This window comes from Lepisosteus oculatus, chromosome 17 (genome assembly GCF_040954835.1).
Source record: "Lepisosteus oculatus isolate fLepOcu1 chromosome 17, fLepOcu1.hap2, whole genome shotgun sequence".
NCBI lineage: Eukaryota > Metazoa > Chordata > Actinopteri > Semionotiformes > Lepisosteidae > Lepisosteus > Lepisosteus oculatus.
This window is the reverse complement of record NC_090712.1, coordinates 1566489-1593421: the sequence shown is the minus strand read 5'-3', so window position 1 is coordinate 1593421 and position 26933 is coordinate 1566489. Positions and strand designations below refer to the sequence as shown.

The following is a 26933-nucleotide window of genomic DNA, read 5'->3' as shown; positions in this document are numbered from 1 at the left end:
TAGTGAAAGCCCTGAGCTCTGATTGGTCAGCTGACAAGCCTCCAGTGGGCTCAAGGGTATTGCCTTCACTACTTATATTTCAGTTATTTTTAGAGTATTACTATTCCTTTTAATAAGGTACAAAACGGTATTTTTATAAATAATGCATTTTACACAGTGATAGCCTTCCTTCAACTCGTTTGTAAAGATTTCATTTTCCTTTTGGTGTAACCCAGTGTTGTACAAGCATTTCAGACATCCAAAACATGGGCCATATTTTACCAGATGTCTTAATGATTTTTCCTCACAAAGTTCTCACGATTTTTCCCTATTAAAAAAGGCTGGAGATGACCAGGCACCTTCTGCCCCCCAGACATTGAAGTAAACAGCTTCAGAAACGCAAGGAAAAGCTGTGAAGCAGGAGGCTTGAGGCAAGAAGACAGTTTGCACCTCTAGGCTTTTGTGACCAGGTCCTGAAAAAACAGAGGACACTGTCACTTTAATGGAACAATTAACATGCAAATTAGCTTCAACAATTAATGGCTGTAGCAAAATGCTCTTATGATGGAAATATGCTTTCTGTTTTGGCTGCATGTTGCAAACATTTGTCTACGAAATCAGCTGACGGCTGCCCCTGGGCATTTCCCGAGAGAGAAGAGAAATGGTCTGTGCACCTGCCACCCAATTCAGCCACAAAAAAAGGGACCTGACACACAGAGCAGGAGATGATATGCATAATGAACTGCATTCAGCCTGTCAGGAGAGTCAATAACTTATCTCTGCAACTGCCTTTGTTCCTCTGGGCAGCAGCTACTCTGATCCGGCGGAGGTACTTATTCAACTAAAATTTATTTTCAATTGCAGCCCCCAGTGCTGCCCGGCACAAGCCTGGCTTTGACAGAAGCCTTTTGCTCAGGGCTAAACCATTGTTCAAGTTCATGTCTATTGTGTGGGCCTTTTGATCTAAGTTAGGAGCTTAACAAGCTGCTTTGAGAAAGGAAATCTGAAGTGTTTCGAATAACAGGTGTGTCTTCTGAAGATGTCTGGCCATTTGTCAGATCGCTTAAAAAAAGAAGGGGCCACTTAGCAAAGTCATTTTTTACTGCTATTATGGAATTATTCATGAGCTCCTTGTCCTAAAATTGCAACGAACCCTGTTATGTTACTTCTAATGAGCTTCATCTGTTTAACACGAGGGATCTGGATTCTCTTGAAAGTGCTCCTAAAGACTCTAAATGCTAGAAAAACTTGAGGGAGAATGAGAAATGGACACAGTCTTTGGCATGAAGTCACAGAAGCAATTTCAGATGTTTAACAGGCAGAGGAATGTCCCAGTAGGTCACGGATGGTAGAGACAGTGTTGGTCTCAAACATTTCTAGGACTCTGTACTACAAACACATGGTGTGGTTTAATCAGAGTCTCTGCGTATTCCCTGTAAGAAAAGCTTTAGTCACATATTTCCTGTGTCATAAAATAGGTTCAGATCCAGAGGTATTTAATGGTCCCAATATATTTTATTCCAGTGAAGCCAGTTTCTGAAAAAACAGCTTGCTTGATCCATGGAAACGAACTCTTCGCTGAAGGTTTTAACTTGCCAGTGATTGATGTGATGAAATGCCACACTGCCAATGTGGGACCAATTGAGCAGGAGCAGTTTTGGGATCAGTTTGAGCACAATTAGAATGAACCATATATCCTGGGTTGAGCTGCCTGTCCACGGAGATGTGAGAAGGATTAATCCAGTAACACTCCACTTCTTGAGACCTTTAAAAACAGTTTGGTCTGGCACATTTGGTAAAATGGTAGGTTAGGACAAGATGGTTAGGACACCATCACCATCTACCTCATTGTAATTTATTTATTGTACGTCTCCAGTTATTGTTTACACTTCTGTATTGTTTACATTCAAACTGTCTGCATGTTTACTTGCACATTGTCTATTGTTTGTTTGTACATTGTCTTGATGCACTGTTTGCACTTTGTTTCGTTTTTTTTACACTTGTTTTACAATCGAGAGACTTTCTGTAAGTAAGAATTCCATTGTACCAGCACCGGTTACATATGGCAATAAAGTTCAAGTCAGATGGCATCTGTTGTCTGAACTACATACCTCAGTTATCTGTGAAGAATCACCTACTTTCCTTAGTCACCTGACCCATAGGAAGATGACAGCTGGTTGGGTGACATTTAAAAACCAGGAAGTAGGGACTCATAGTGTTGTTCTGCATCTGCTGTCCCGGGACAGACAGCAGATCCATTTTAGTGCACGCACCCACTACAGCAGCCAATCCGCTGGCCAGCCTGTGGAATGTGGAATTGGGAAATTTCCCAATTTAAAACATTAGACTTGGATTAAGAGTTTGGGGATTTAAAACTGAGGTATGTATTTTAATGCTGACAAGCAGCTTAGCTGCTTTACAGAGAGGGACACCTAAAGAAGTAAAGTTAGAGCTTGGACAGGTCAAGGGTTGTGTTTTTTTTGTTCTGAACATTTTATGTAAATAAAGGAGCGTTGGTTTTTCATCTTGCAGCTGTGTTTATGTGTCTGTTTCCCCAGAGACCAGCCTGTTCAAATCTATAAGCATTGGTTCAGCACTTAACACATTAGAAGCTCCAAAGTCCTATAAAGATCTGGAATCCAGGTGCCAAGTTTAACTACCCCTGGACTAGATTGGACTTGGGCCTCCCCATTAATTGATCTGCTTTCTGTCCATCAGAAAGGTTGGACAGTCATTGTCCACTCATGCTCCACACTCGCTGACGTGTTCAGCAGGGTCTGTGGGAATCCTTCGGTCATTCCTGAGGCGGACTGGACTCCAGCACTGGGATGTTCTCCTGAGGCATTGTCTCACACTGCCTCGTGCAGTGGCATCACTAATCACTGTTGACCACAGGGCCCTTTTCTGCTCATCCGCAATGGCTGTTAAGCGGCCTCCTCACTGATACATAGGTTTCTGTGACCTTGCATTCCTCATGCACTAAAACTAGGAGCTGTGAGATAAACAGTGACGACGATGAGTCAGTCTTGGCGAGACGTCGGGACACTGTCTCCCAGCTCGTGGTCTATCATGGACACCTGTCTTTGGCTGTAATGTCGTGCCAGATGAGAAATTGCTGGCTGTGAACACCAGAGACTGTGAGCGACAATGAGCCAGCTTCATTCAGCCTACAACATACCTGTCAATGTTGTCACTAGGGGACGTGTGAGAATAACTGGTCAGACCCTATGGTGTGCCGAGAGAGTAGTTTGAATGAGTGTGGCGTCCACATCCCAGGAGCGAAAGGCAGAATGCAAGGTCGAGGTAGGAAGGGCTTGGTCTGGCTTCCAGAGTGTCAGGTCGAGAGTATCCAAATCCAAAAGGCGCTGGGCAGAGACGAAGTCGAGGCCAGGGATTAAACCGGGTCGGGTGTCCAGAAGTCAGGTCAGAAAGGTACGCGCACAAGAGAAAGTCAAAAGTCGATCTGAACAGTGAGCGGGGACTGAGAGGAGTGAGAGGGCATCAATAGGAAAAGGCGTGAGAAGTGATAAGAGCTTAACTAGTGCGCAGGTGTTGACGCAGGAATACGGTCCGTGACATTACCAGTGCTGTTCTCTTGATAACTGGGGTACTTTGGCAAACAGTATGTCTTTCCGTGATTTTCTTCACTGGTCACCTGTGACCAAACAACTCTCTCATTGAATCAGTGGTGGTGGCGGCCATCTTCTACGCTGTGGTGTGCTGGGGCAGCAGCATCATGACAAAAGATGCAAATAGGCTCAATAAACTCATCAAGAAGGCTGGCACTGTGCTGGGGATGAGCCTTGACCCCATGGAGGTGGTGGCTGAGAGGAGAATGCTGACCAAGCTCACAGCCATCATGAACAACACCTCTCATCCGCTTCATGGGACTGTTACTGGGCAGTGGAGCACTTTTAGCAACAGACTGCTCCAGCTACGGTGTTCAAGGGAACGTTTCCGCAGGTCTTTCCTCCCGGCGGCTGTCAGGGTGTATAACGATGCCCTTGGCTAGGACTGTTAGCCCTTCATTTGCTCGTCTATGGACAGCATGTTTACTCCATTGTACTTTTTGGACAATCAGTCTGTATAAACCTATGCACATTTTGCACATATTTTATTGTTTTTACAGTGACTATGATCAGCACATTTTGCACACACCTATGTATTTATTTTTATTTATTTTGTTTGTCTTTTGTTTTATAACTATTCTGATGTCTGTTTTGCTTGTCTTGGGCTGGACTGCTGTAACACATCAATTTCCCTACGGGATTAATAAAGTATTATCTATCTATCTCTATTAACGAAGTGAGTTAATCCAGTATTTATGCAACAAAGTTGCTCATACAGTATGTATCATGGTCAGTCATATATGATCAATTAGTATTACTCCAACAACATCTAATCACTACCTTAAACCTGTGCAATTCATTTTATTGCATGCAGTAGTACTGGAAACAGAATCTTTCCCTCAGTTCTTCTGGAGATGGTGGGGTTCCTTGCAATTTTTACTGCTGTAGCTTAAAATAGCGAGTCCTTGCTGCAGTTTTAAACTGTAAATACTGTCAAGAATGTCTTAGAAATTAGATTATACCTAGCACTGTATGTAATTATGATGATTTTGGAGACCAAAGATGCAGGTTTAAATGGAGCCTATAAATTAATCTAAAACTTTAATATAAATGGTAGTTTGAAATTTCTCCAAACTATACTGCTGCCACTGTTTAACATCACTTATTCTCAACAATGAGACCGGACGCCGGGGTAATGTGCGATCAGCAGTCTTCTTGTTTAACTTATCATTTCAAGTAAAGAAAATTTTCCAATTGCACTGGTATAAATAATTACACAATTGGGGACCTGCCCCTTACATAAGGATATAATATCGAAGAGCTAGATGAAAGCCGAGAGGGACAGGACTTTCTTCCAGATGCGAGTGCCTGCACACGGCGTAGAATCCATCTGTTCAAGCGCAGCCTGGGGATTGTTTCACACACGGTAATGAAGAGCTCAGTATAGTCACCTTAGGAGAGCTCTGACACATTATTTCACAGCCTACATGACGATTGTCACTCAGGAGCAAGAATAAAAGACACTTGAATCTACTATTCGCGTTAATTTAATGATTTAATTGTATTATATTTATCGAATTGTTATATATATATGTGATAATATTGTCTATACTGTATTATTACGTTGTTCTGTTTCTTGAATTGCTATGACTTATTTTGGCTTTTTTGGTTGAATAAACACTTGTAGTGCGAAAGGCGGTTGGGGGCTTTGGCAATGTCTTATTTCCCAGATCATGAAATAAATTGAAAGTATCGAATTGTTCCCGTGCTTGGAAAACGATTTTTGAAGGTCCTGCGAAGCGTCTCGTCTGAGTTTCCCCGTCATTTCCAGCGCCAGGAAAATGTGTGAAGAGCGCTGTAGCGTCCGGTTACGTTTCTTGTGTTTGATTAATCGATTGTTTAAAGGGAGACTATCGATACTGAAACAACAGTATCCACGAATATAGGCCTGTCAAAGCATGACATAGTTTTATACTTGGCTTTAATTCTCGCGAGCAAAATTGTTTAAAAACAAGGCGTAAATAGATTTACAAAAAACAGAAATAGAAATGCAAAGACATAAACGTGCAGGGCACACTGTGGTACACGTTTGTATAGTTAAATACTACCTAATGAGCTCTAAACTATTCCTAGTTAGGAAAGCTGAAAACTTGACGATTAAACAGCAAGAGTGCCCGGCGTAGCAATTAATTAATTACATATAATTAAAAATTAAAGAGCGGGGATCAACACCGGTTTCGTGTTTAACGGAGTGGACGCTCCCAGCCAAGGTTACAGAGAAAAGATCTACAGGTGCCTCAACAGGCGAGTTGCTGTGCTTTGCGACGGTTTGACAGATAATCGTATCTAAATAAATCCTGACCAGGGAAGGGGTGCGAATTTGTGCTGTTTGGGGATCTTAAGAGACTGAAAGTCCCCATGTACTTTGGGTGTTTTTTTCCTGTCAGGTACCGGTAAGTAATCGAGTAACAATAGGGAGCCGCTGGCATGACTGTCGTAGGATCTCGCCCTTTGAGGGGCCAGCCGATTTCAAACCAAACAAAGCCGTTAACGTTTTGGGCTTTATATTAAATTAACACGAAAACATCCACTGAGAACGAATCTTCTGTTCACGGAGGTGTAATGACAATCAGCATTTCTGATGAGTCTCCTACAGGGAAGAGTTTTATTAACTGCAGTGTAATTACAGCAAACGGAGGAAACCGACAGGATAGAGAAAATGCCGAGACTCCTCTCATTTACTTTTAACAGCAACCTGAAACAGACAGGGTGGGCTGGCGATAATTAAAGATTAGTTTATATTTACCGTTTTACCGTTTCGTAGAAACTATAATAGGAGCTAAGCATAAATTCAAGATGAACCACGGATGCAATTTAAACGCGCTTGAAAGAACCCAACCCAACGCACAGCAGTCATTCCTGTAGGTGCAACTGTTCTTCATTCTCAACTGAATAGTGCAGTTCTGCGACTAGCAATCCACAAAACCGGAGCAGTTGAATTGATTGTAAAACAGCTGGATCTAAACGAGGACAGAGAGACATGAAGATAGCGCTTGAATGAAAAAAATGTTAGTGATCAAAATATATGAAGCTGCACTTACTCCCTAAACTTGTAGATCAGATTTAGAATTGTTATAGCTATGCGTTAAATATTTGAACAGAATTTAATATTCGTTTTGGAATTCAAAGGCGCAACGAATTATTGTTTTCTCAACAGGTTTAGGGTAGAGGAGGTAATAGTCTCTCTGGAATAAAGCAACCCGACTGTACTTTCTCCTACATTAGTTTGTCAGGGAGACATGTCGTCTGTTCTCTTCTCTGTTTATCCAGGATGGTAAGATGATCGTGACACGGGGTGGTTTGTTAATCATCCCGCAGGCGAATTTTCTTTCAGCTTGTTAGACTTCAGTTTCGTCACAAAACGTTAACATTTGGAATCGCGGATTACTGTATTTCTGTGAGCACCTGCGGTTTCGTTCATTCCAACTGTAATAACGTTACAGGCGATATAAAAAAGGAAGGGCGTTATATAATAGCGGAAAGGAGAAAGTCGTAGAAGTACAACTAACAATATTAGTAAACACAGCGGCCTCGCTACCCAGCCCGTTACCCTAATCATCTGAGAGAAGTGCTACGAACTTAGTGCAAAACAATTCATTACAGGTACATGTCGGTCTGAGGACAGAAGAGCGGAGTGAAGGGGTTTGTTCTGACGTGAGACGGGTCTATCATGACTGAAAACACCACCGTGTTACCGGTCCCCAGTTAAATCTGCCCGTTGACATTTTCATCAACCCGTGAAGTAGAGAACGGATTTTTTTCTCCTTGTGATGTAATAGCGAGGACCGCGAAGTAAAAGGGGTTAGTTTACAGACTGTAAACTGAGTTTACAGTCGAGTAGAACATCTTTCGGTAACGCTCATACACCTGCTGATAAATTCTGATGGTTTCCATAAAAATGTACAGGTGTCCGTCAATATGTTTGCAATATATTTGCTCAGGAGCCCTTCCCATGTCAAGTTTTAAAGGTTATGGAGGTTCTTTCTTTTACTGAATAAGTAAGGAACTGTACATTTGTCACAAGTCTCCTGTGTCTGTCGGCGAGATACAGTAGCCATCTTAAACTGAAGCTGCGCCAGTCGATTGTGTGTGTCCCCTTTCAGTCCATCTGGAATACCCTCTCCGTCAGTGCTCTGCCTCTGTGCAACTGTATCCCAAAACACAAAGTGTTCCCCTCTTTCATTCACCCCATCTAAAACAGTTACTTTGAGGAAAAGAACTTGAGCTTCACAACGAGAAAGTTACAAAAGGCTTTTAATCCACTGGCTCATTTACATGTTATAAGAGTGAGGACGGAATGCATAATCTTTTGCATTTAGCGCCCTGTAATCCCCACTTTCTCTCTGATGTGTTTCTCTCCCTGTTCCCCCAAGAACAATTAATTTGTAATCTCCACAAACATACATTCTGCTGTCTTCCATCTGATCCGGGCTGGGGGAAAGGAAAATGGGTCTGGGCTTCTACGGCACCTCCACGTTTCTAGGGGGGTCTGGTTTTGCACATTTTCAGGATTCAAATCGCTTAGGGAACTAGCTCAACAGCTAACTTCGCAGGGCGTGTAAAAGTAAAGCATTTGTTTTAATTCAAGCCCTTTCTTGTGATTCTTGTGCAGTTAGGCCTTGCAGCAGTAATTATGTGTATTTGTTCGTTAGGCAGAGCAAGTTTCAAGAGCCTTTTACAATGCAACGCAAGAATTCTTCGGCATCTAACAACTCTTGTCTATTGGTAAATGACATTTAATTGACTGAATTATTTTACAATTAGTTTTACATTGGTTTCTGGGGTAGATGGATATTACTATGGGCATTTTAGATTATCGGTAACAGTGAATATATATATGAACATTTTGTTCAAAGAGCTCAAGTGTCCCTGCTAAAAATATGTGTAAATGATTCGTAATGGATACCGGCCCTGGTCTGGGATGACAGACCATGGGTGTTGATGTGTTTGATTAGCACAACAAGCAGGCAGATGGATATCCGATATCTGAAATACTATAGATGCCAGAGCGGCGGACTGCGCATCTGCACGCATTTTGCTTCAGTTCGGTCTCGACGCCAGAGGAGACGCCGCCTGTCCAGCTGAAGCGGCCCGTGAGCGGCTGGCGCTCTTCCGGAGGCAGGTCCTCAGCGAGCGGCGCGCCCGCCGACCCCGGCAGAGGCCGGTCGAGCCGAGTGAACCAGTCGGTGAACTGTGCTTAAATGTCACAACGAAATAATGTCGATCTATATCATGTGAATGTTATCTCTTCAATGCACGCCTTTCCCTTGCTCGATTGGCACATACGATGATATAATTTAAAAATTATCTAGAACATGACCCCCTACCTCAGGACGTCCAGTTTTCAAAACGTGTAAGAACGGAAATTTTTGGAAGTCGTATTTAGTTTAGGTTTAATTCCGAGTCCTTCGCGCTGAAGAGCCAGTGAAATATCTTGAGAAACTTTTAGGACAATTCGTGTGCTTTTTCCGTAATCTGTAAATGATCAATTACATCATTTCTGATTTTTGCTAGCTAGAAAAAGCCGAGATTAGCCCTCTGAAACCCAAAAAAAAATCGTAAGAGTAACGTTTGTTCTAACGTATTGCTTAACAACTATACTCCGGATTCCATAACCTGGAGTCTGCTCGACAGCTGTCCTGTCTGGGTTTTAGTCCGGATTTGCGCCCTTTGCTTCCGAGAGGGATTCTGGATTGCAGTGGACTGCAATGACCCTTCCCAAGGAAAAAAAACGGTTTTCTGTTACTAGAGGGATGGATTTTCCCCGTTGAAATTTATGAGCACCTGAACTGCCGAAACGAGGTGTAAAAATAGGCAGCACTTTCGACTAAATTAGATTTACTTTGGGATTAATTCACCAAGGCGATCTCTTTTAAACCGTTCATGGATGATTTAATTTATACTGAAAATCATTTGTATTAAATATTCGTGGAGCTATTTCTAGACATACTGAAAGATAAAACATTCTTAGGTACAGGACTGTTCTGTTGATCGCTTCTATACCTGAGATACATTGATACATTGATATATCTATCGAAAGACAGATCTCATGCATCGTTAGTAGATGAGCTTTTTCTTGAGCTTTTTCAGAGTCTAGTCTCTTACATGGCTGTTTCTGTGAGAGATGTTTACAAATATTTAAAAATAAAGTAACTCAGGACTGTAAAGGTCTGTATTCTGTTTTAAAATGCTCATTAGACTGGGTGTATTAAATGAGTGACGTATTTCTGAAAGTCTTCGTTTCCTCCAGCTTTTTGGCAAAGCCACCTGCAAGATTGAGGATTCAAAGAGAACAGTTACAAATCGAAGCAAGTGCATGATCCCTTGAAATTCGCACAGAGGACAAAACAGGACTTAACTTGTTTTTTATTATAAACGTTTTTATTGAAATCTCGTCCAGAAACACTGGGCAATAATAAATATATCAATAATCGTCAGGAATGTACAAAAATAAAGACAAAAGGTTGTCTCTGGGCATAACAAAATATTTCCAACAAAATCAAACATGCCTTGTAGCAAGTGTAACCACAGAAGCTGGAAAAAGTCAAACAAAACATACAAATGGACACAAGTACATCACTGAAATAGAAACTGTCATCAGCATTGAACAATAACACTGAAGAAATAATATAGCTTGCTCTGTTTTCTTATCTGGAAATATATACACCCAGGGAAATATTTTTTTGCTTGCAGAATGCAATTTCAAATCCTTGTTACAAGGAAACCAACGCATTCTTAAATCCAGCAAAACTACGCCTGTTACAGAAAGATTCGGCTTAAAGCTGCATGCAGCCTCTTCACGTTTTCCCGTCTCTTACAGCTCGGTTTGATTGTGTTCAATTTAACAATATTGGGGCGCGGGAGTCACCTCGCTCATCTCCAGTCACCCAATATTCGGGAGAGCCGAGGCCTGGCGTTTTTAGAAGAAGACACGTATTTACATCTTATGAGGCGTTTTAGTAAACGGTGACAGAACGAGAAACTTCGGAAGCTGAGACACTAAATAACCAGCAGAAAACAGTTACCTTGGAAAAATTATATGTTTTCAGACCAAATCCTTGTTACAAGGAAAAAAGCTTGTAGGTTTGGTAATGTCAAAAAAAACGGTAGATCACGTTTTTCAAAAGCATGCAAAATAACGTTGGATTCTTCCCCGTCCGGTTTAAAATCCCCTTGAAGAACGACACGCAGAGTAACACTTTTTAGTCTTTATCCGCCCTTGACCCGGCAGTCCTCGTTTATTTCAATACGTCCTTGTTCTCCGCTGAGAGTCTCGTCAGGCCGGTGGAGGTTAAGGCAGAGAGGTGTGGAGGGGGGGGAACTTGGCAGATCGTGCACGGGCAAGGTAAACCTGCCCAGTGCTGGAAACCGCCGCCCAGCTGGAGTGGCGGTGTAGGGGGAGTCTTCAGCAGGGAATGGGGGCTTCGGATGGAGGTAAGTCCCGGCAAAGTCGTGGAGAGCGTGGACGAGGTGGTGGAAGACAGCGCGCTACCGAGGAGCGGGTGCACTTGGTGGCTAGGGTTCCCGGCGTGACTGCCGGCGTGACCGACTGATCCGCAGTGAAAGGCGGAGTGGTGCCCGCCGTAAATCTCGCCCACCAGCCTCTTCATCTCGTCCAGCGAGCTGGTGAGCATCAGGATGTAGTTTCGGGCGAGCAGCAGGGTGGCGATTTTGGAGAGCTTCCTCACCGAGGGGCCGTGCGCGTAGGGCATCACCTCCCTGAGCCCGTCCATGGCCAGGTTCAAGTCGTGCATGCGCTTGCGCTCCCGCCCGTTGATTTTCAGCCTGAGCTGCTGCATCTCCTGCTCCGAGGCCTGCTTCTTGAGTTTGTACTTGCTCCCTCCCGTCGCTTTCTCCCCGTTCCGGGACAGGTGCTCGCTCGTCATCTTCTGCAGGAGCTCGCTCTGAGTGGAAGACACCGAGCTGAGCCGGCCGTCTTGCAGGTGGTGGTCTCGGAGATACATCCCATCCATTTCTGGCGAAGACGCTCTGCTAGAGACAGAGCTGGAGTCAGAATTCATTTTATTACTTCGGCTGAGTAGGAGGTCGCTTTCCTCAATGTCTCTGCCTCTTATTTGGTTTAAGTCACTCTTACTTGATCACCTGATGCTGTCGTTGGAGTTTCCTTCTTTAGTTTCCCAAGTGGAGTTAGTAAGAAGTCAACGCTCTCAGTGCATGCTGGTGTGCCTTGTTTACTTTTTATCTTGAGGGTGCACCTCTTTCTCTGTGCCGAGGTAACACAAGGATCTGGGTATTTATAGAGCTGCTTGAGTGTAGGGAAACAAAAAGAGCCCTCCTATTCATAATGGTCTTGTTAGGATGACGTCCCCATTATACAGGGCGGTGCGCTTTGACTGTCCCATTTTCCAAGGAAGCCCTATTCATATTCATTGTAATGCCACCGTGGGGGGATACTTCTGCTGTGGACAATCTGAAACCAAGGCAACTTGCAAACACTTTTCTGTACTCACCAGAGAATGACTGGGTTACTTAAAAACGTGTTATCTAGTAACTGAATCACCTCTTAGAATCTGCAAAAAAAATGATGCCTTCTCGTGATTGTTTTCCTGAACAATCTTATTAAGCCAGCTGGGAAATGTAGAGTACTCGTAAACTTGACTGCGTCTACCTCATGGTTTAAAAAACAAAAAGAAAGAAACGGATTTATGGATTGAGGTGACTTGTGGTGTGCTTTGGGCTGGTTAATGGTAACGGATTTTGACAGCCGTGTTCAACTTAGTGTTGGTTTAGATTCACTCCAAGCGGGTGCGAGGGTTATGGTCTTAATTTGCCATGAACGGGAAGAATCGCAGGTAAATATATACTTTTTGTTTTAATGGAACGTTTTGAGTATCATGTCAAATGCAATCGAATAGAAATTAGGAAGGGACCCGACACCGTGCACACGCAGGAAGAATAAAGTTTTGACAACAGTCGAGAATTCGTTTGGATTGATGGCGGTGCAGGAAATGCATCATGATATTTTAGTCCCATTTGTCTGCTTGTCTGAAATAATTGCCGAGTGTAGTTTCCGTTTTCTTTTCAATCCCTGCCTTCTTCTCTAACACGGCCTGCAGGCTTCCGAAATCCCACCTCAAGACCGCAGTGTAATTATTTGCTTGTTTATAAAAAATAAATTTAATTCGTAGGAAATTATATTTCTAATTATATACCGTTGTGTATACTGTATATATTATGGTGTAAATTAAATTATTTTATACGTGTAAGTTGGCTTTCTATCTACTTTTAGAGACTTTAAAGGTTTCACAGTTTTGAGTAATTTTTAAGTAGATAGTTCAACGTTGCTGTACAAAATTATTTTCTCCCGAATAAAATGAAGAATTCGTCAATGATTAATACATCTATTACATTCTGCCGCAGTCATTGCAGAAAAGTGGATTGGATTCAGATGGTGTTAGCCATATGTGTAGCCTTTTATTATGGACAAGCTGCCAACTTATTAACACTTAAACGCATGTGTTAAGCAGGTACATGAAATCATCAATATCAAGTTAAATAACGTTATTGCTCCAATGTTGCGATTGACTGTTTTCCCTACAAGTAAACTGCAAGAATGACATATTGTGAACATTGTGCAAGAATTCGACAAGCAAATGGACGTTCAATTAAGAATAAAACCTGTTTATTCGGAATCGATAAACACCACGGATCGAGTACTGTACAAGTGAAGCCAGTGCTATTCAGTGTAGCGTTTTAACTGTAGGTAGGCAACAAGACGCTTGAACATCAGTTGGAGGATGTCGGCGGCGCCGGCCGCGGTCGTCAGTGGTGGCATGGAACTCTTTTCCTAGGATCGATCTAAAATGTGCTCAGATGGTTTTAGGTTATGTTGTTGGCCAAGCCATGAGACAGCTGTGATTCACAGTCTTCCCAATTTGGCTGCGCGGATTCGTGTGGGGGTTCAGGAGGATATCTTCCACAGAATTATTGCCTTGCCCAGACTGGGAAGGTCTGATGAATGCGCGCGTCCTTGCGAGGGAATAGTTGTCTTTTGACTTCTCCTAAATTAGACCTCGTCAAAAAACGGCCGTGCAATGTCCAGTGCTAGGGACATTTCTTAACAGGGCACTGACCACTGCATGACCCCTGTTTAAAAGCACATCTCAGGTCCCGAAGCCCCTCCACAATGAAGCTACCTCTGGCCTGTGTCTGTTCTTACTCGTAGAAAGTATTCGGATCACACACAAGATATGTCGTCGCATAGATATGCCATTTAATGAAAGATAAACGAATGCGTAATTGACCTTGAAGTGAATCAGCACTTCAAGTCAAATGACGGATAATGCCGACGATTGAATAAATAAATGAAGAGCGAATATGAATTCCTTTATGAATAGGAGACGGAAAAAAAACACACAAAACCATTTTGAACGCAGTAAGACAAATGTGCGCTACAAAAATTGTGTGCTGACGTTCCGAGGCAGAAGAAACGACAAACAGATCCTCTGGTCGTATTAAGATTAATCGACTCTCGGAGTTTAAAATTAATTTTTGACAGGGTTAAAAACGAAGACAGCCTGACGTCATGCCCGTCGTAACCAACAGGATGCGCCGAGAACGAGCGAGCAGGCGTCCCCCCGCGCACATAGAGCGGAAGGTAAAAACACAACCACTCCGCTGTTCGGAGTGAAAACGGCGCCGAGGGCTGCGGGACAGGCGTCACACCGAATCCTTTACACAGTTTAAACGGAGAAAAATCAATCGGCTTCGTCACCAAGTCTGACAGACAGACAGGGAGGAGAGCTAAACGAGCTATTAACCCGAACGCTAACCACAAGAGTGTAAACAACCTCAAAAACTAACCAAGGACGTGTATGGGGTATACACCAATAGAACCCGATTTCAATGAATTCAGTGTATAAAAATAAAACTAAAAAGAAAGCGAAGTTATAGGGAATAAAACAAGAAACAGTTAAATCTTACTTGGGTCTATACGAAAAGACGAATTCCTAATGCAAGAAATTGTATATGGTCAATAAAGTGATCTTATCTTATATTTTATAATTAAAAAAAAATCCAAACAGTACCTTAGAATAGGAACCGCGGGGCCGAATAACTCAAACGATAAAAAGATTGATAGGCCTACTTTGCAATACGTTTTTTTAATGGAAACGTAATACAAAATGTAAAATAAAACATAATGTAAACAGTTAAAAGAGTGGAACGAAATTAACTACAAAACTGCGTTCGTTATCGAAATAACCTGAATTATGAAAGTCTGGAGAAACGAAATATTTTTTTAAGGAACAAGTAATAGGTTTATTGCAAGCTGGAAAGAGAAGAGAAAAAACACAACGTTTCGGCCGTGAAGCCTTCTTCGATTTATAAGCTAAATTTGTGTATAGTTACCAGATGAACAGTAAAATACTCACAGAAGTAGACTATATACTACAGTGCTGATGGATGCTTCGCCAAAAAGAACACTTTTTTTTTAACTCAGACGGTCATTTCTGACCTGCCTAATAATTGGGCCTACCTATAGGCGGACTTCAGCAGAATCTGCTTTAAAAAAGTGCAAATTACCTCTACCGGAAAGCTTGTCCACTCTCTAAATCTGCTGTAGTAAAGCAAGTCATCTTTAATATTTATACAGCAAAGTTGCATTTGAAAAGCTATAGGACTTTACCACTCATCAATAGCTTCAGAACGGACCAAGACGTACTGTACGTGAAAACTACGTAACACGGCAATAACAGAACGAGCGCTAGTGTCAGTAGTAATGATACTGAAGGAGGGAAACTCATCCGAAAACCTTTCATTTGAATTAGACGCCTGTTGCAAATAACAGGGAAATTTACCCTTTTTCAACGAGTCATTTATCAGTTAAATTGTGTCGTGTCGGACAGCTGTGGTAGCCTACTAATAAGCTTTATTGTCAAAATATTTCTCCCAACATTTTTTTGTTGAATTTTGTCAAAGGGGAATTTTACCTGAACATGTGGTGTATAAATACACCGTGTTATAATAAACGGGAACAAAAAACGTTTGTTTTGCCCAGATAGCGTTGCTAGCAAGACGTCCCCAGTTCTCCGCAAGCAAGCCGGATTTAAGAGAGCCATAGAGGATGTAATACCGGCTGGGGGTTGTAATGACACAGCAGGAAAAAAGACATTTAAGGAACTCAGCTAGGATTCCAGAACACAGAATGTATCTTATTTCTTAACGATATATAATGCCTGAGTACATTCAAAACGAGAAAATTGTCAAATGTGTCTTTCGCGTGGGAAAAAAAAACACAACAGGGCTGAAGAAATCGTCTGTAATAAATGTTAAATTCGCGTTTTGGACTATCCAGTACACTAAACACACAAATATCAATTATATATTTTTAAAGTATATTTTATATATGGGAAATTAGACGCGTATATCAGTGCCATTTTTTTTTGCTTAGCAAATGTCGTTCAATTAAACAACAAATAAAACACACTGATATTTTTGAATGAAAATTAAATAGATTTCCAAACACTTCGCTCGACTGTAAAATGGTGGTGACCTGCAGTGTGTAACTCTTCAGGAAACTTTAAAAACATGTAGGACGGTTTAGTTGCTACAGCAGACGAGGGTAGAAAGACGAAGCACCATCAACCTCTCTTGGAAAAAAGTGATTTGCATGCGGTGATAACTCGGGCGCAACTTTGGGATGATACCATGCGTGAATTTTACTCGGACAAGCAGGCTGTCGTATGAGCCAGTGGAAAGATTTATTTTTTTACAAGAAAGCGTTCTATGAACTCCCTTCGCTAAGCGCTTGGTAATAATTTAGCTTGTGTGGTCCTGCTAGCAGAGAAGGAGTCATTTCCACACCCCATGATCGTGAGGTCTGGGAGATGACCAGCGACACTCGAGTTCCTCTCCTTTTCCTTCCTCTCTCCCGCCTCTCTCGCTTTCCAGACCCTGTCCCGTACTTGCAATAAGCGGGAAAATAGATTGTGTTCGAACGTACTAACCACAGAAAAAATATAATATACAGGCGTGTAACTTTTTGACCGTTGTAAATTTATATTGAAGCTGTAAAATAATAATTAACCTACGTGCTCCATATACAGTATATGCGTCCAGCCTGTGATTCACAAATCTATAATCTATACATTATTATTATTATTATTATTATTATTATTATTATTATTATTATTATTATTACTACTACTAAGGATATCAATAATAAAGCTGTATGTGAAGCACAAAGTATTTATCTTACACGACTTAATGACACTATAAAATAACAGCTTCAGGGAGTCGAGAAAGTCAAGTTATTCCGTTAATTTCGTGTAAATGAACTGTGGTTAAAGAGTATGCTGCTGTTTCACAAAAATGCTGTCAGAGGGCAAATATTCTGATTAAGAAACTGATATTTTTAACATATTTTAAAAAGCGATTGAAAGCTTATTTCATGCTGGGTTCAAACCAGCGACAGGTTTGGTCAGCGGCGATATTCGGCTGTGGTGCGTGTTGGTGAAAAAGTTAGTTCGTCTTGTGTTAGTAACACTAGTTCCAGAGAAGTCCCATTGAAACGCGCTGTTTTTACCCCGGTAGATAGACCAAGAAGTGTTTATTCTCCATCTTCACTCTACACTGAAAGTCAAATAGCAGCTGTAAAATATAAAACATTATGTTTTTAAATTAAAGAACTTATAAAATCCCAAATTGCAATGCCTTTGAAAGACATCTACGTTATTTTAGCATGATTTAAAAACAGGATATCTCAAGCATTACCTAAAGTATCATGTGCATGTTGTATTTTAATTCTGGTACGAATTAAGCGACAGATGCCACGATATGATTAAGTAGACGCATATCTACAGAAAAGTACATTACGTGGAAATATCGGGATGTACTCGTATCATGATTATTAACTGCAAATATATTCCACCCAAGCAAGAGCTTGACTTTCTTGACATAACATATAATTTTCAATTTCACGTGATACCTGGTTGCAGAATGAAAATAAAAAATATACGCATATTTTTCGATCGAACCAAATGTATTATTTGAATATGAGCAAATAAACAACACTGTGTATTACGTAACTTAAAAGGTGTGCTTCGACCAAGTTAATGAAGTCAGTTTGTCTTTAAAATCTATACCGAATCAATCATGACATATAAATAAAATTAAAAATACTACTACCATTTGCTCCCCTGAGAAATATTGTCAACGTTAAATTCCTGGTAGCACTGTAGGCAGCTGCAGGTTTGTCGCAGAATGACGCTAGAGGAGCTGGGCTTCCAGAATTATTACTACGGCCAAGTCATCTGACAGTACTAAACAACTGGCGCTGTGGAACCTCTATGAGCAAAGTTAAGGAAGACTTAAGTGCTTTCTATTGCGTTGAAAAGGGTCAAAGCAGTATTATACGCTAACACTGCTGGGCTCCGCACTGTGCAGCACTTTGCGTAACGTTATGGGTTGTGGGTTGTACCAAAACGGCATCTCATATACATTTGATAAGTTAATTATTTTAAGATGGAATCTTATTTGTAAATACTACGACGTGCTTCAATAAATACAAATTAACAAGCGTGAAAAAGCTGTATTTACATCAAAACGCAAAGTGAACTCTGTTCTGGGTCGGGTTTATTTTTATACTATAATCCAAATAGCATTGAATTGGCTCGTATATGACTCAATTTAGTACTTCATAAAAAAAATCTGAAGTAATATTGTCATTTAATCAGAAATTACGTTTGAATTAAATATTATAAAACGTAAAGTGTACGTCTGAAAGGAATACCCACTTATATAACTAACAAAAACGTCTCCAGTAGAGGGGAAAACGAAGATAATTTCTGTCAAGTGAAATCTGTAGCAATGTCAGGCCAAATATTCTGAAGTATCCTTGGTGACATTTTAACTTTTTTAGATTGCTATGGTTTAAAAGCCCTTTAGATACAGAATGGTGAATCAGGGAGAGTTTGGCACAGTGTTTTGTGTTTATAGTTTATATTTGCTTTTCAGAGATGTTACAGACATACTGTTATTATTGGGTTTTGTTTGGATATATTATGCAGTTCGATCACAAAAATTACTTTCCAAAAAGTGAATTATTCCGGTTAAAACGCAGGAAGTCGCGAAAAGATTTCGTGGGAAAAGTCTGGAAAAGTAATATATGCACCATTGAAACGGGTTTCTACTTCATGGACCGTATTATATACCGTAAGTCTAAATCGGTAACTTTAAAAATCTTCTTAGAGTTTTCTGAGGATCGTTATCTTTGTTTTGATGTGTTCGCTTGTTTTCGGTTTTGTAATTTTGGAATCAGTGAATGAAAACTTTGTCCACATCCCTAGAACCTCGCTCTGCAGGAAGAGCAGGGCATCTCTCGTGTTAGAAAAATAAACAGAAAATGTTGCTAAAAGAATTTCCAATGCACACCGAGATCAGTAACAACTTTTAATCAATTAATTAAAACTTAACGAAAATATTGTTTCATAATGATATACAATAAACAATATGTAAGGAACCGTTATTCTAAGTAGGACGAGTACTGTATGTGCGACATCTTGAGCGCTGTACACTGAGCTTCAGGTATTTATCTCAACAACTTTAGACACTTGCACTGAACCGCCGGTTCCCTTCACATCGTATATCGATACGATCGAGCAAAACTATCGATACTTTAATCCTGTTTAACGATTGGTTAATGATTTACAAAACATAGGAAAATGCTATTAAAATGCAGCGAAATATTTGAGTAAGCATCTTTGGTGTCTTAATTGCGTGTTATTAAGTCTGCGCCGACTTGTAGAGAGTTTCGTAAACAGGCTTTGAGTCATCTGTCCTACAATCCCCGCTTTCAAATGAGGTGAGGAGGGTACATGTTTTGCCGAAATTCAGGCTCAACAGCTGTTACTCAATGGACATGTAGGGGTGTTTTGTTCTCTGTTTTCTGTATTGCCAGGTCTCTATAGTAAAACAACCGATTAGCACCGGTTAGTCGAGCGTTGTCGATCTCCTGAAAGTCTACACCATTGAGAAGCACAGCAGCACATGTCTGATCGACCAGGAGCAAATCTGGATTCACCTGGGGGTTAAACGGCCTCAATCCAAACTGAGGTTCTTAAGACGGGTCGGAGGTTCGAGAGGTAATATTAATAGACTGCAATCGAATTATAATATCTGAATGCAACATACTGGGAAATGTAATGTATTGGACTTCTCTAAAAAGTATGTGTACTTTGTTTAGAGTGGGATAGTAGGGAGGTCAGCTCGGGAAGAAATAATATCTAAAAAATAAATGCATGCTTTTGCATGCTATCAGAAGACGTCAATGGAAACACAGACTAGACTGGACACACAAATGCCAGCGAAGCCTTACACCCTAAACAGCTTGTGTGTTAATGGCAGAAGAGATACAAAAAAATAGTTTCGAAATTGCAATGGATGTGGTGACTAAGGAATGCATAGCTATCACAGGAGATTGCAGTGAGTGTAACAAGAGGACACTGTAATATATTCCTGAAAGACAGGTTAAGGAATAATGCTTTTTAATGCTGATTCAGAATATAATGAAAAAGTGAGTCACACTCAGAGTCAGAATGACAATAACACACAACAAAGTATGGTTCAGCGTTTTTGCGCCATAACAGGTTGGAACACTATTCTAGACATGAATGATCTCGAGAAAAATCATCGCAAAAGTGATTAAATTCAAAACAATCAGAACAGCAGGCGATAATGGACACGCTACATTATATATTAAAGAAAACTTCACAGTCAAATTCGACAGTGGCGAAACCCAAAAAGATATAAAAATGTACATCCCAGAATTCCTTTGTCAGGACAGAAACAAGGAACCATTCCTTATAAAGGTGCTGCAATGTAGGGAAAAGCGCTGGTCTTCTTTGCTCTCTCTTGGTGGCATTTGAAAGTGTAAAGCTTTGAATACCAATTGCTTGAACTGGACATATGTGAATCCCTTTTAATCCTACTAATCCTGTCCCCAAGTGTTTCTTTGTCTGTGGGGGCAACACACATAGATCTAAGTGAAAGTGTTCCTAATCCGGGCAATGTGGAAAAATGTCTCAGTGTGAGAGAGGGACGGGGGGAGTGGCTCGGTGGCCGGGGGGGGCAGGCAGGGCCATTGTCTCAGCGGGCCAGAGAGCAGGGTCCCCTCACCTACTCACAACTGTTCAAGGAAGGAAACCCACCCAGCGGCTCTCCCCTAGATACTGGGGTGTTTGCCTAAATTAAAGATCCCCCCCCACCCCCCCCCCAAACTACCCAGCGGTACAATCCCAGCAGGTAGCTCTTAATGTGCTGAATTCATTTCTTAAGCTCCGGCTTCTATTATCCCTGTCCCTGCAGCCCCCCCTCCTGCCCTCTCTTCTCACCAGACCAGACTCAACTGTATTCTGTGGTTGCCATGCTCTGTGCTTGGCCAGTCGGATTGTGTGTGAGAAGCCCCAAACCTCCACCCTCGTCCAGTGAAGATAAGTGAGGCTAAATCGGGCAGGAAGGACTACCCCACTCTGTCACCTTGCAGAGTTAAGTTGTTATCCATATCAAACTGGTTTAAAAGGCCTAATACATATTAGAAGAGTATTAAGTGTCATTTGTTTTCAAGACCAATGGTTTATAATAATTCTTTGGACCTTGCGGTGTAATTTAATGTTAAGAAAGACCACCTTTATTAGCAGACTAGAGCTTATGCATGTGCCTTAAATTATATTATTTTTTTTCAATCTGGGACACACAGCCCATGCTTGCTCAATTTAGTTTTTACTTTCAGAGTCATGTCATTATTTCATTAAATAAGACTGAGCACAACAGCCAGTCTTCCCAACTGCTTAGGTACCAGTGGGTGTTGTGGACCTCCTCTAGAGAAATGATCAATAATTAAAAACAAAAACACAAAGTATTTAGCAGATGATGACTGCTTGCATTCCTGAACTAGCATGATGTCACTGGAGTAGATATGCTGGAGTACTTTCTGCTGAGGGTCAGAGTGCTTCCCGTAGGGGAACACCAGACCCTTTTACAGAAACCAGTGCAAAAAACAGCATTATGACAGTGAAACAGGATGGACTGGAACGTTTTACTTGATGCAGTGGGGAAGTTAGCTTTAGAAAAAAGGTGGTTGTTTACCATCAGTAGCTGCTGCCACACTGATGCTGTATTTTCATCAGCTACTTGCCAGTTGAGGAACAGAGCTACAGAGAGCCTGTGCCCAGCTCAGCTCCTGCATCCCTGAAGAGACAATGGAGCCTTGTTCTGGGAAGAGTCAGCTCTCCTGCACATTGTTGGCTGTGAACGGACCAGCGCAGCTCAACAATGCAGGCAGGTCATTCACAGCCTTCAAGTGCCACACTGTGTTCACTAACACAATTGGCAACACCTCTCTAGCTTGGATTACACTTGTTGCAATTGAAGTAATTTACTGCTGACAAACTGGCCAGGATGTCTGGAGTATTTCAAAGCACCTCTTGTTGTGATGCCCACAGTTCAGATGGGCTTTCTTGGCTACACTGGACCTGTCACTTAACCCAACCTGCAGACATTGTTTTAAAACTCCTACTCCTGATATAAATGATGTGTGGGTGGGACAACACTTCCATTTTAATTGTCCATTCTTCATAATCTTTCAGAAAAGTGTCAATATTTACAGCTTTTCACGATTGTTTCAGTGTTTTTGTATTAGTGCTGGAATGTATGATCATAATGAAACTTTCTTGGGGAACATATTTTCCATATAAAAAAATTCAAATCAAACAGATCAAATGTAGTTCATCTGTTTTGCAGTAGATTTCAGAACTTATTTCAATAAATGATGTAAAATAAACTGAAAAAAAAAACTATGTATTGCTGTAAAGAATATTTAGGAACTGAGATTTTAACCATCAATGCTTTGCAGTGTGACAATGCCAGAACTGTAAAAAGATACCTATTAAAGTATTTTTCTTATAAAGATTGAGAAAACTAGTGGATTAATAAAGAAGTAATATACTAACCTTCATATACACGTTATAATTCTGTAGAAAATAAAGGCACCCGTTAAAGTAAAAAATATTTTACTGTGGTTCTGATGGACCCTATTCTCTGTGTCCAGTATCCTGTAAAAACAACACGGAGCAAAATTATGAGCACAGATGTATTTGTCAGGTGTAATTCTCTAAGTTCTTGTACATCTTACAGTTATTTTCAGAACTTTTTGACTGAGGAAACTGAGGAAACGAGTTATATACAGTAACTTCCATGAAAGAATGTAGCAATCAGAGGTCTGGGTAGTACTGAGTGAGGTCTGACATCTGTCTCCTGTACTACAGTGCTCCCTGACCAGCTACACCACACCACCACACTAGCGCACGACCCAAACCACCACACTGCCACTCTACCAGGCACAAACCCCTGTAAACCTTTGGGGAAATGTTTGTTGTATCCCCTATTTGCCCAATGTTATTTTTGACATATATTGTGTTCTGGAGAGCAATTTGGAATGATTCATGGATACGCAATTTGTCTTTGGGGAAAAACAAAGTATCAAGCTGAGTCATAAACGGGAATTTCCACCAGTGTCTTTGGCATCACGTCCACACAGACAAGCTCTATTTCCCACTACTCAGGCCTGACTTGATGGGATAAGGAGCTTTTGCGGAGTTGTTTTTTTAGAACACAATGGGAATATTAAAAGAAATGTGCATTTAAAAAAGGAAAAAATGGGAAATTGACTATTGGATTTTAGAAGTAAAAACAGATTGAGATATGAAATTTGCCCAATTGTCTAATACACGTTGAGTACACCTTCACTTTTAGATCACAGGAGTCTATTTTTGACATGAACTACGAGAAATTACTTTGCTCACTTTTTAAACTCATTAGGTCTGGGGGCAGCTAAAAACTATGAAGAGAAAAAGAAAAGACTGCACTTGTTGGGAATCTGTAACAAGTTATCCCTCAATGATGCTGAAGCTGGTTCACTGGTTTCTTTCAAGGAACAGCTGGATGAGATTGTGTGATCAATTAACTACTAAATACTAAATGGACTAGATGGACCATATTGTCTGCTCTTCCTTTATGTTCATATGTTCTTGCACTGAAGAGATTACTTTGTACGTCACCTAATGTAATTCTAAATGACTTCATCTCAACCTCACCTTCTATGAGTTCTCATTTCCTTAGATATGTTAAAAGAGTTTATTTTTTTTAAGCAGTGAAGTATGATGCACAAATTTCCTTTGATTCCCGATCCCTAAAAGCAATTTTATTTTAAATATCAGATATTGTTTCTCAAAAGCCTCCTCTTTTGCAGTGATACATTCTTGCATGCTTCTTAAAAGACGGCTTTAGAAGATATTGACATATCCAACAAATAACTGGTAGGAAAAGATTAAAATAAAAAATTAAACACAATTAATGCATTGGAATGATTAATTTTTTACTCCTAATTGTGATATATTAGGTGTTTTTCATTTACATTAAAAAATAATGAATGACAGTGCTGTATACGGTCTACTAAATATTTATAGAAAAGTGCTTCTGTTACTATTGTCTAACTTATCATGAAATCTACTCTAGGGTTAAAACACATTTTACCAAAATGTTTTTTTTTTGCATTTTGGATTCACAATTTCACATCACCTGCGATATATAGCACACAGGTCTCTCAAAGGGCCTATTCACACCAGACACAATTCAATAAGCCACCAGAACTCGACAACTGACCAATGCTTCAGCACAGCCAGGGTGGCCCAGCTCAGTGCCTCAGCCCACAGATTCTGGATACATGTCTCTTCCCTCTTCACTTAATCCAAAACCAACGGATTATAACCAGCAATTTATGCAATTGTAAGCCTGTCTTTAATGTGATTTCCTGGTTGTCTAGACTAGTGAAATTTTAACAAGAATTAAAAAAGGGATCTCTTCCACAAAAGGCATTTATTTTGCCGATACAATTGGCAATTATGTTAAAAAAGACAGCAGAGCTGTCGTAAGAGAGTATCCAGATGATGCTTGAGTAAAGTTGGTTTTGGGCATGACAAATATTTATCTTAATAAAGTCAAACTTTAGTTTTCACCAATCCACTTTTTAGGATTTGATTCCCAAATTAAACAATTTCGTGTCCGTATGAAGGAGGAATTGGGAATACAATGACGGACATCACCTTAGACATCACAAAATCGGAAAAATGTAATTTTAGTCTGTCTCCATAAGTTTACGAACAGTGAGTACTCGACAGACCCAAATGAAGCACAGTGCATGGTGAAATTTGAATGATAAACAGTTGTTTCATAATCACTTATTAAATAAAAACTTAACATTCCTAATCCACATTGAGTTTTCAGAAACTTTCTTGCAAAAGAATGAAAATCTGCATTTTACTTTCCCACTTCTCTTTTTTCACATCTCCTAAAGCTGCTTGCAGAGCCAGAGCCTCAGTCTGAGTGACAAGTGTCAGGAAAGCAGGCGTTTGATGAAGATTACATATCAGTACAACTTTGTATTGTTGTATTGTGAGGGCTGATAAACAAGCCTTCAAATTAGAAAATATTTAATTAACTTCATGATCAAAAAGAGAAAGCTCACTAATTAAACAGCTAACAAGTATAAACTACCGTGAATATGTAGGTTCTAATTAATATTTTTGGAGGGCTGTTGTGTTCTAAAGAGACATTTACTTTAATTAGGGAAAATGAGGAAAATTAACATTTCAGTGCTGAATATGTACCTTCATGTTGTCTTTTAAATGAGCTTAGAAACCATTTAGCATCACTTTCTTAAGCTCTCTGAAGCATTAACTGCAATTTATTTTTCAAAGACTCTTGCTTACTTTTTAATCAAACTTATACCCATTACCAGCCTTTGGAGATGTTTTGTATATTAAAGGGGTAGTTTTCAATAGCTTTTAAACAATGTTTAAGTACTTCCTTACTTCTGTTTTCCTGTATCCTTGGAGGAGTCAGATTTTACAGCCCAGTTGTCTCTATGTAAATCAAAAAGGTAGGAAAAAATGTAGTAAGTCACGACTTGTTGATTAGACCATCTGTTTAGGAGCTTTTACCTCATGAACCTGGGGCCCAGACCTTAAACTCATCAGTCTATTATAAATTCTAAACTCTGTGATGGATACCATCACAGCATGCATTTTAACAGAATTTTTTTCTTAGCCCGGCAAACAACTGACAGCAAGTATTGGGTTTATAAGCACAGAGCAAGGAAATAAAGGTCAGTTATAGTCAGATCCCAGCATGTCTCATGACAAGAGAGCCAGTTCCAGAGATTGCTATGCAATGGTGCTCTTTGGAAAATCTGTAGTTCCTTTTTTCTCTGCACTTTAACCTTTGCTTCACTTTGGCAAAGGTTTATTGTGGTTTCATCTGTCCATAAAATGTTCAAAATCTCATCTGGCCCATCTTTGTAGATCTGAGCATATTCTGAGCCTGGGCATCCTGGGCTGCTTCTGGAACTGGTTCAATCATCTTTATTGATAATTGTAACTATGGTGGCAACAGCAGAATGAATTCTGAAGTTTCTAGAAACATTTTGTTTATATAGAAGAAAAGGCTTCTGTGTTTATTGGAAAATGTTTCACTCTGCAGCATGGTAACAACAACCCGAAACATATAATAATAACTGCTTGCACTTATACAGCGCTTTTTTGGACAGTCCACTCAAAGCGCTTTACAGGTAATGGGGATCCCCTCCACCACCAGTGTGCAGGCCCACCTGGATGATGCGACGGCAGCAATAGTACACTCCCCACACACCAGCTATGAGTGGGGAGGAAAACAGAATAATGAAGCCAGTTCAGAGATGGGGATTATTAGGAGGCCATGTAAAGGCCAATGGGAAATTTTGCCAGGACACCGGGGTTACTCCCCTACTCTTTTCGAGAAATGCCCTGAGATTTTTAATGAGCACAGGGTCAGGACCTCAGTTTTACGTCTCATCCAAAGGACAGCGCCTGTTTACAGTAGTGTCCCCGTCACTATACTGGGGCACTAGAACCCATAATAGACGGCAGGGTGAGCACCCCCTGCTGGCCCCACTAACACCTCTTCCAGCAGCAACCTTAGTTTTTCCCAGGAGGTCTCCCCTCCAGGTACTGACCAGGCTCACACCTGCTGAGCTCCAGTGGCTTTTCAGTTGTGAGTTGCAGGGCGATATGGCTGCTGGCTAGTATAGGGCTATAAGGCCAGTGCAGCCAAGGAAGTTATCAGGAGAAAAAGGGGACAATCTTGATTGGCCAAGGCATAGATCTGAATCCAGCTGAGCATGTATTTGACAAGAGGAAAAAAAGTTGCAAAACCCCAAGAATAATGAAGAACTGAACCATCTTAAATGATTACACAGCAAGTTGAGAGAACCCA

General features: G+C 40.7%; 1 protein-coding gene across 1 annotated transcript; it reads right to left on the bottom strand.

Annotated features, from left to right (window-relative positions):
- Positions 1-10017: 10017 nt before the first annotated feature.
- olig3 (oligodendrocyte transcription factor 3) lies at positions 10018-11819 on the bottom strand. The gene has a single exon (XM_015362431.2). It carries the CDS (start codon positions 11627-11629, stop codon positions 10847-10849), a length of 783 nt encoding a protein of 260 aa, XP_015217917.1. The 5' UTR covers positions 11630-11819; the 3' UTR covers positions 10018-10846.
- Positions 11820-26933: the final 15114 nt, after the last annotated feature.

Coding starts and splice junctions, on each gene's coding strand:
- olig3 (XM_015362431.2), bottom strand. CDS start 11,629: ATGAATTCTGACTCCAGCTCTGTCTCTAGCAGAGCGTCTTCGCCAGAA.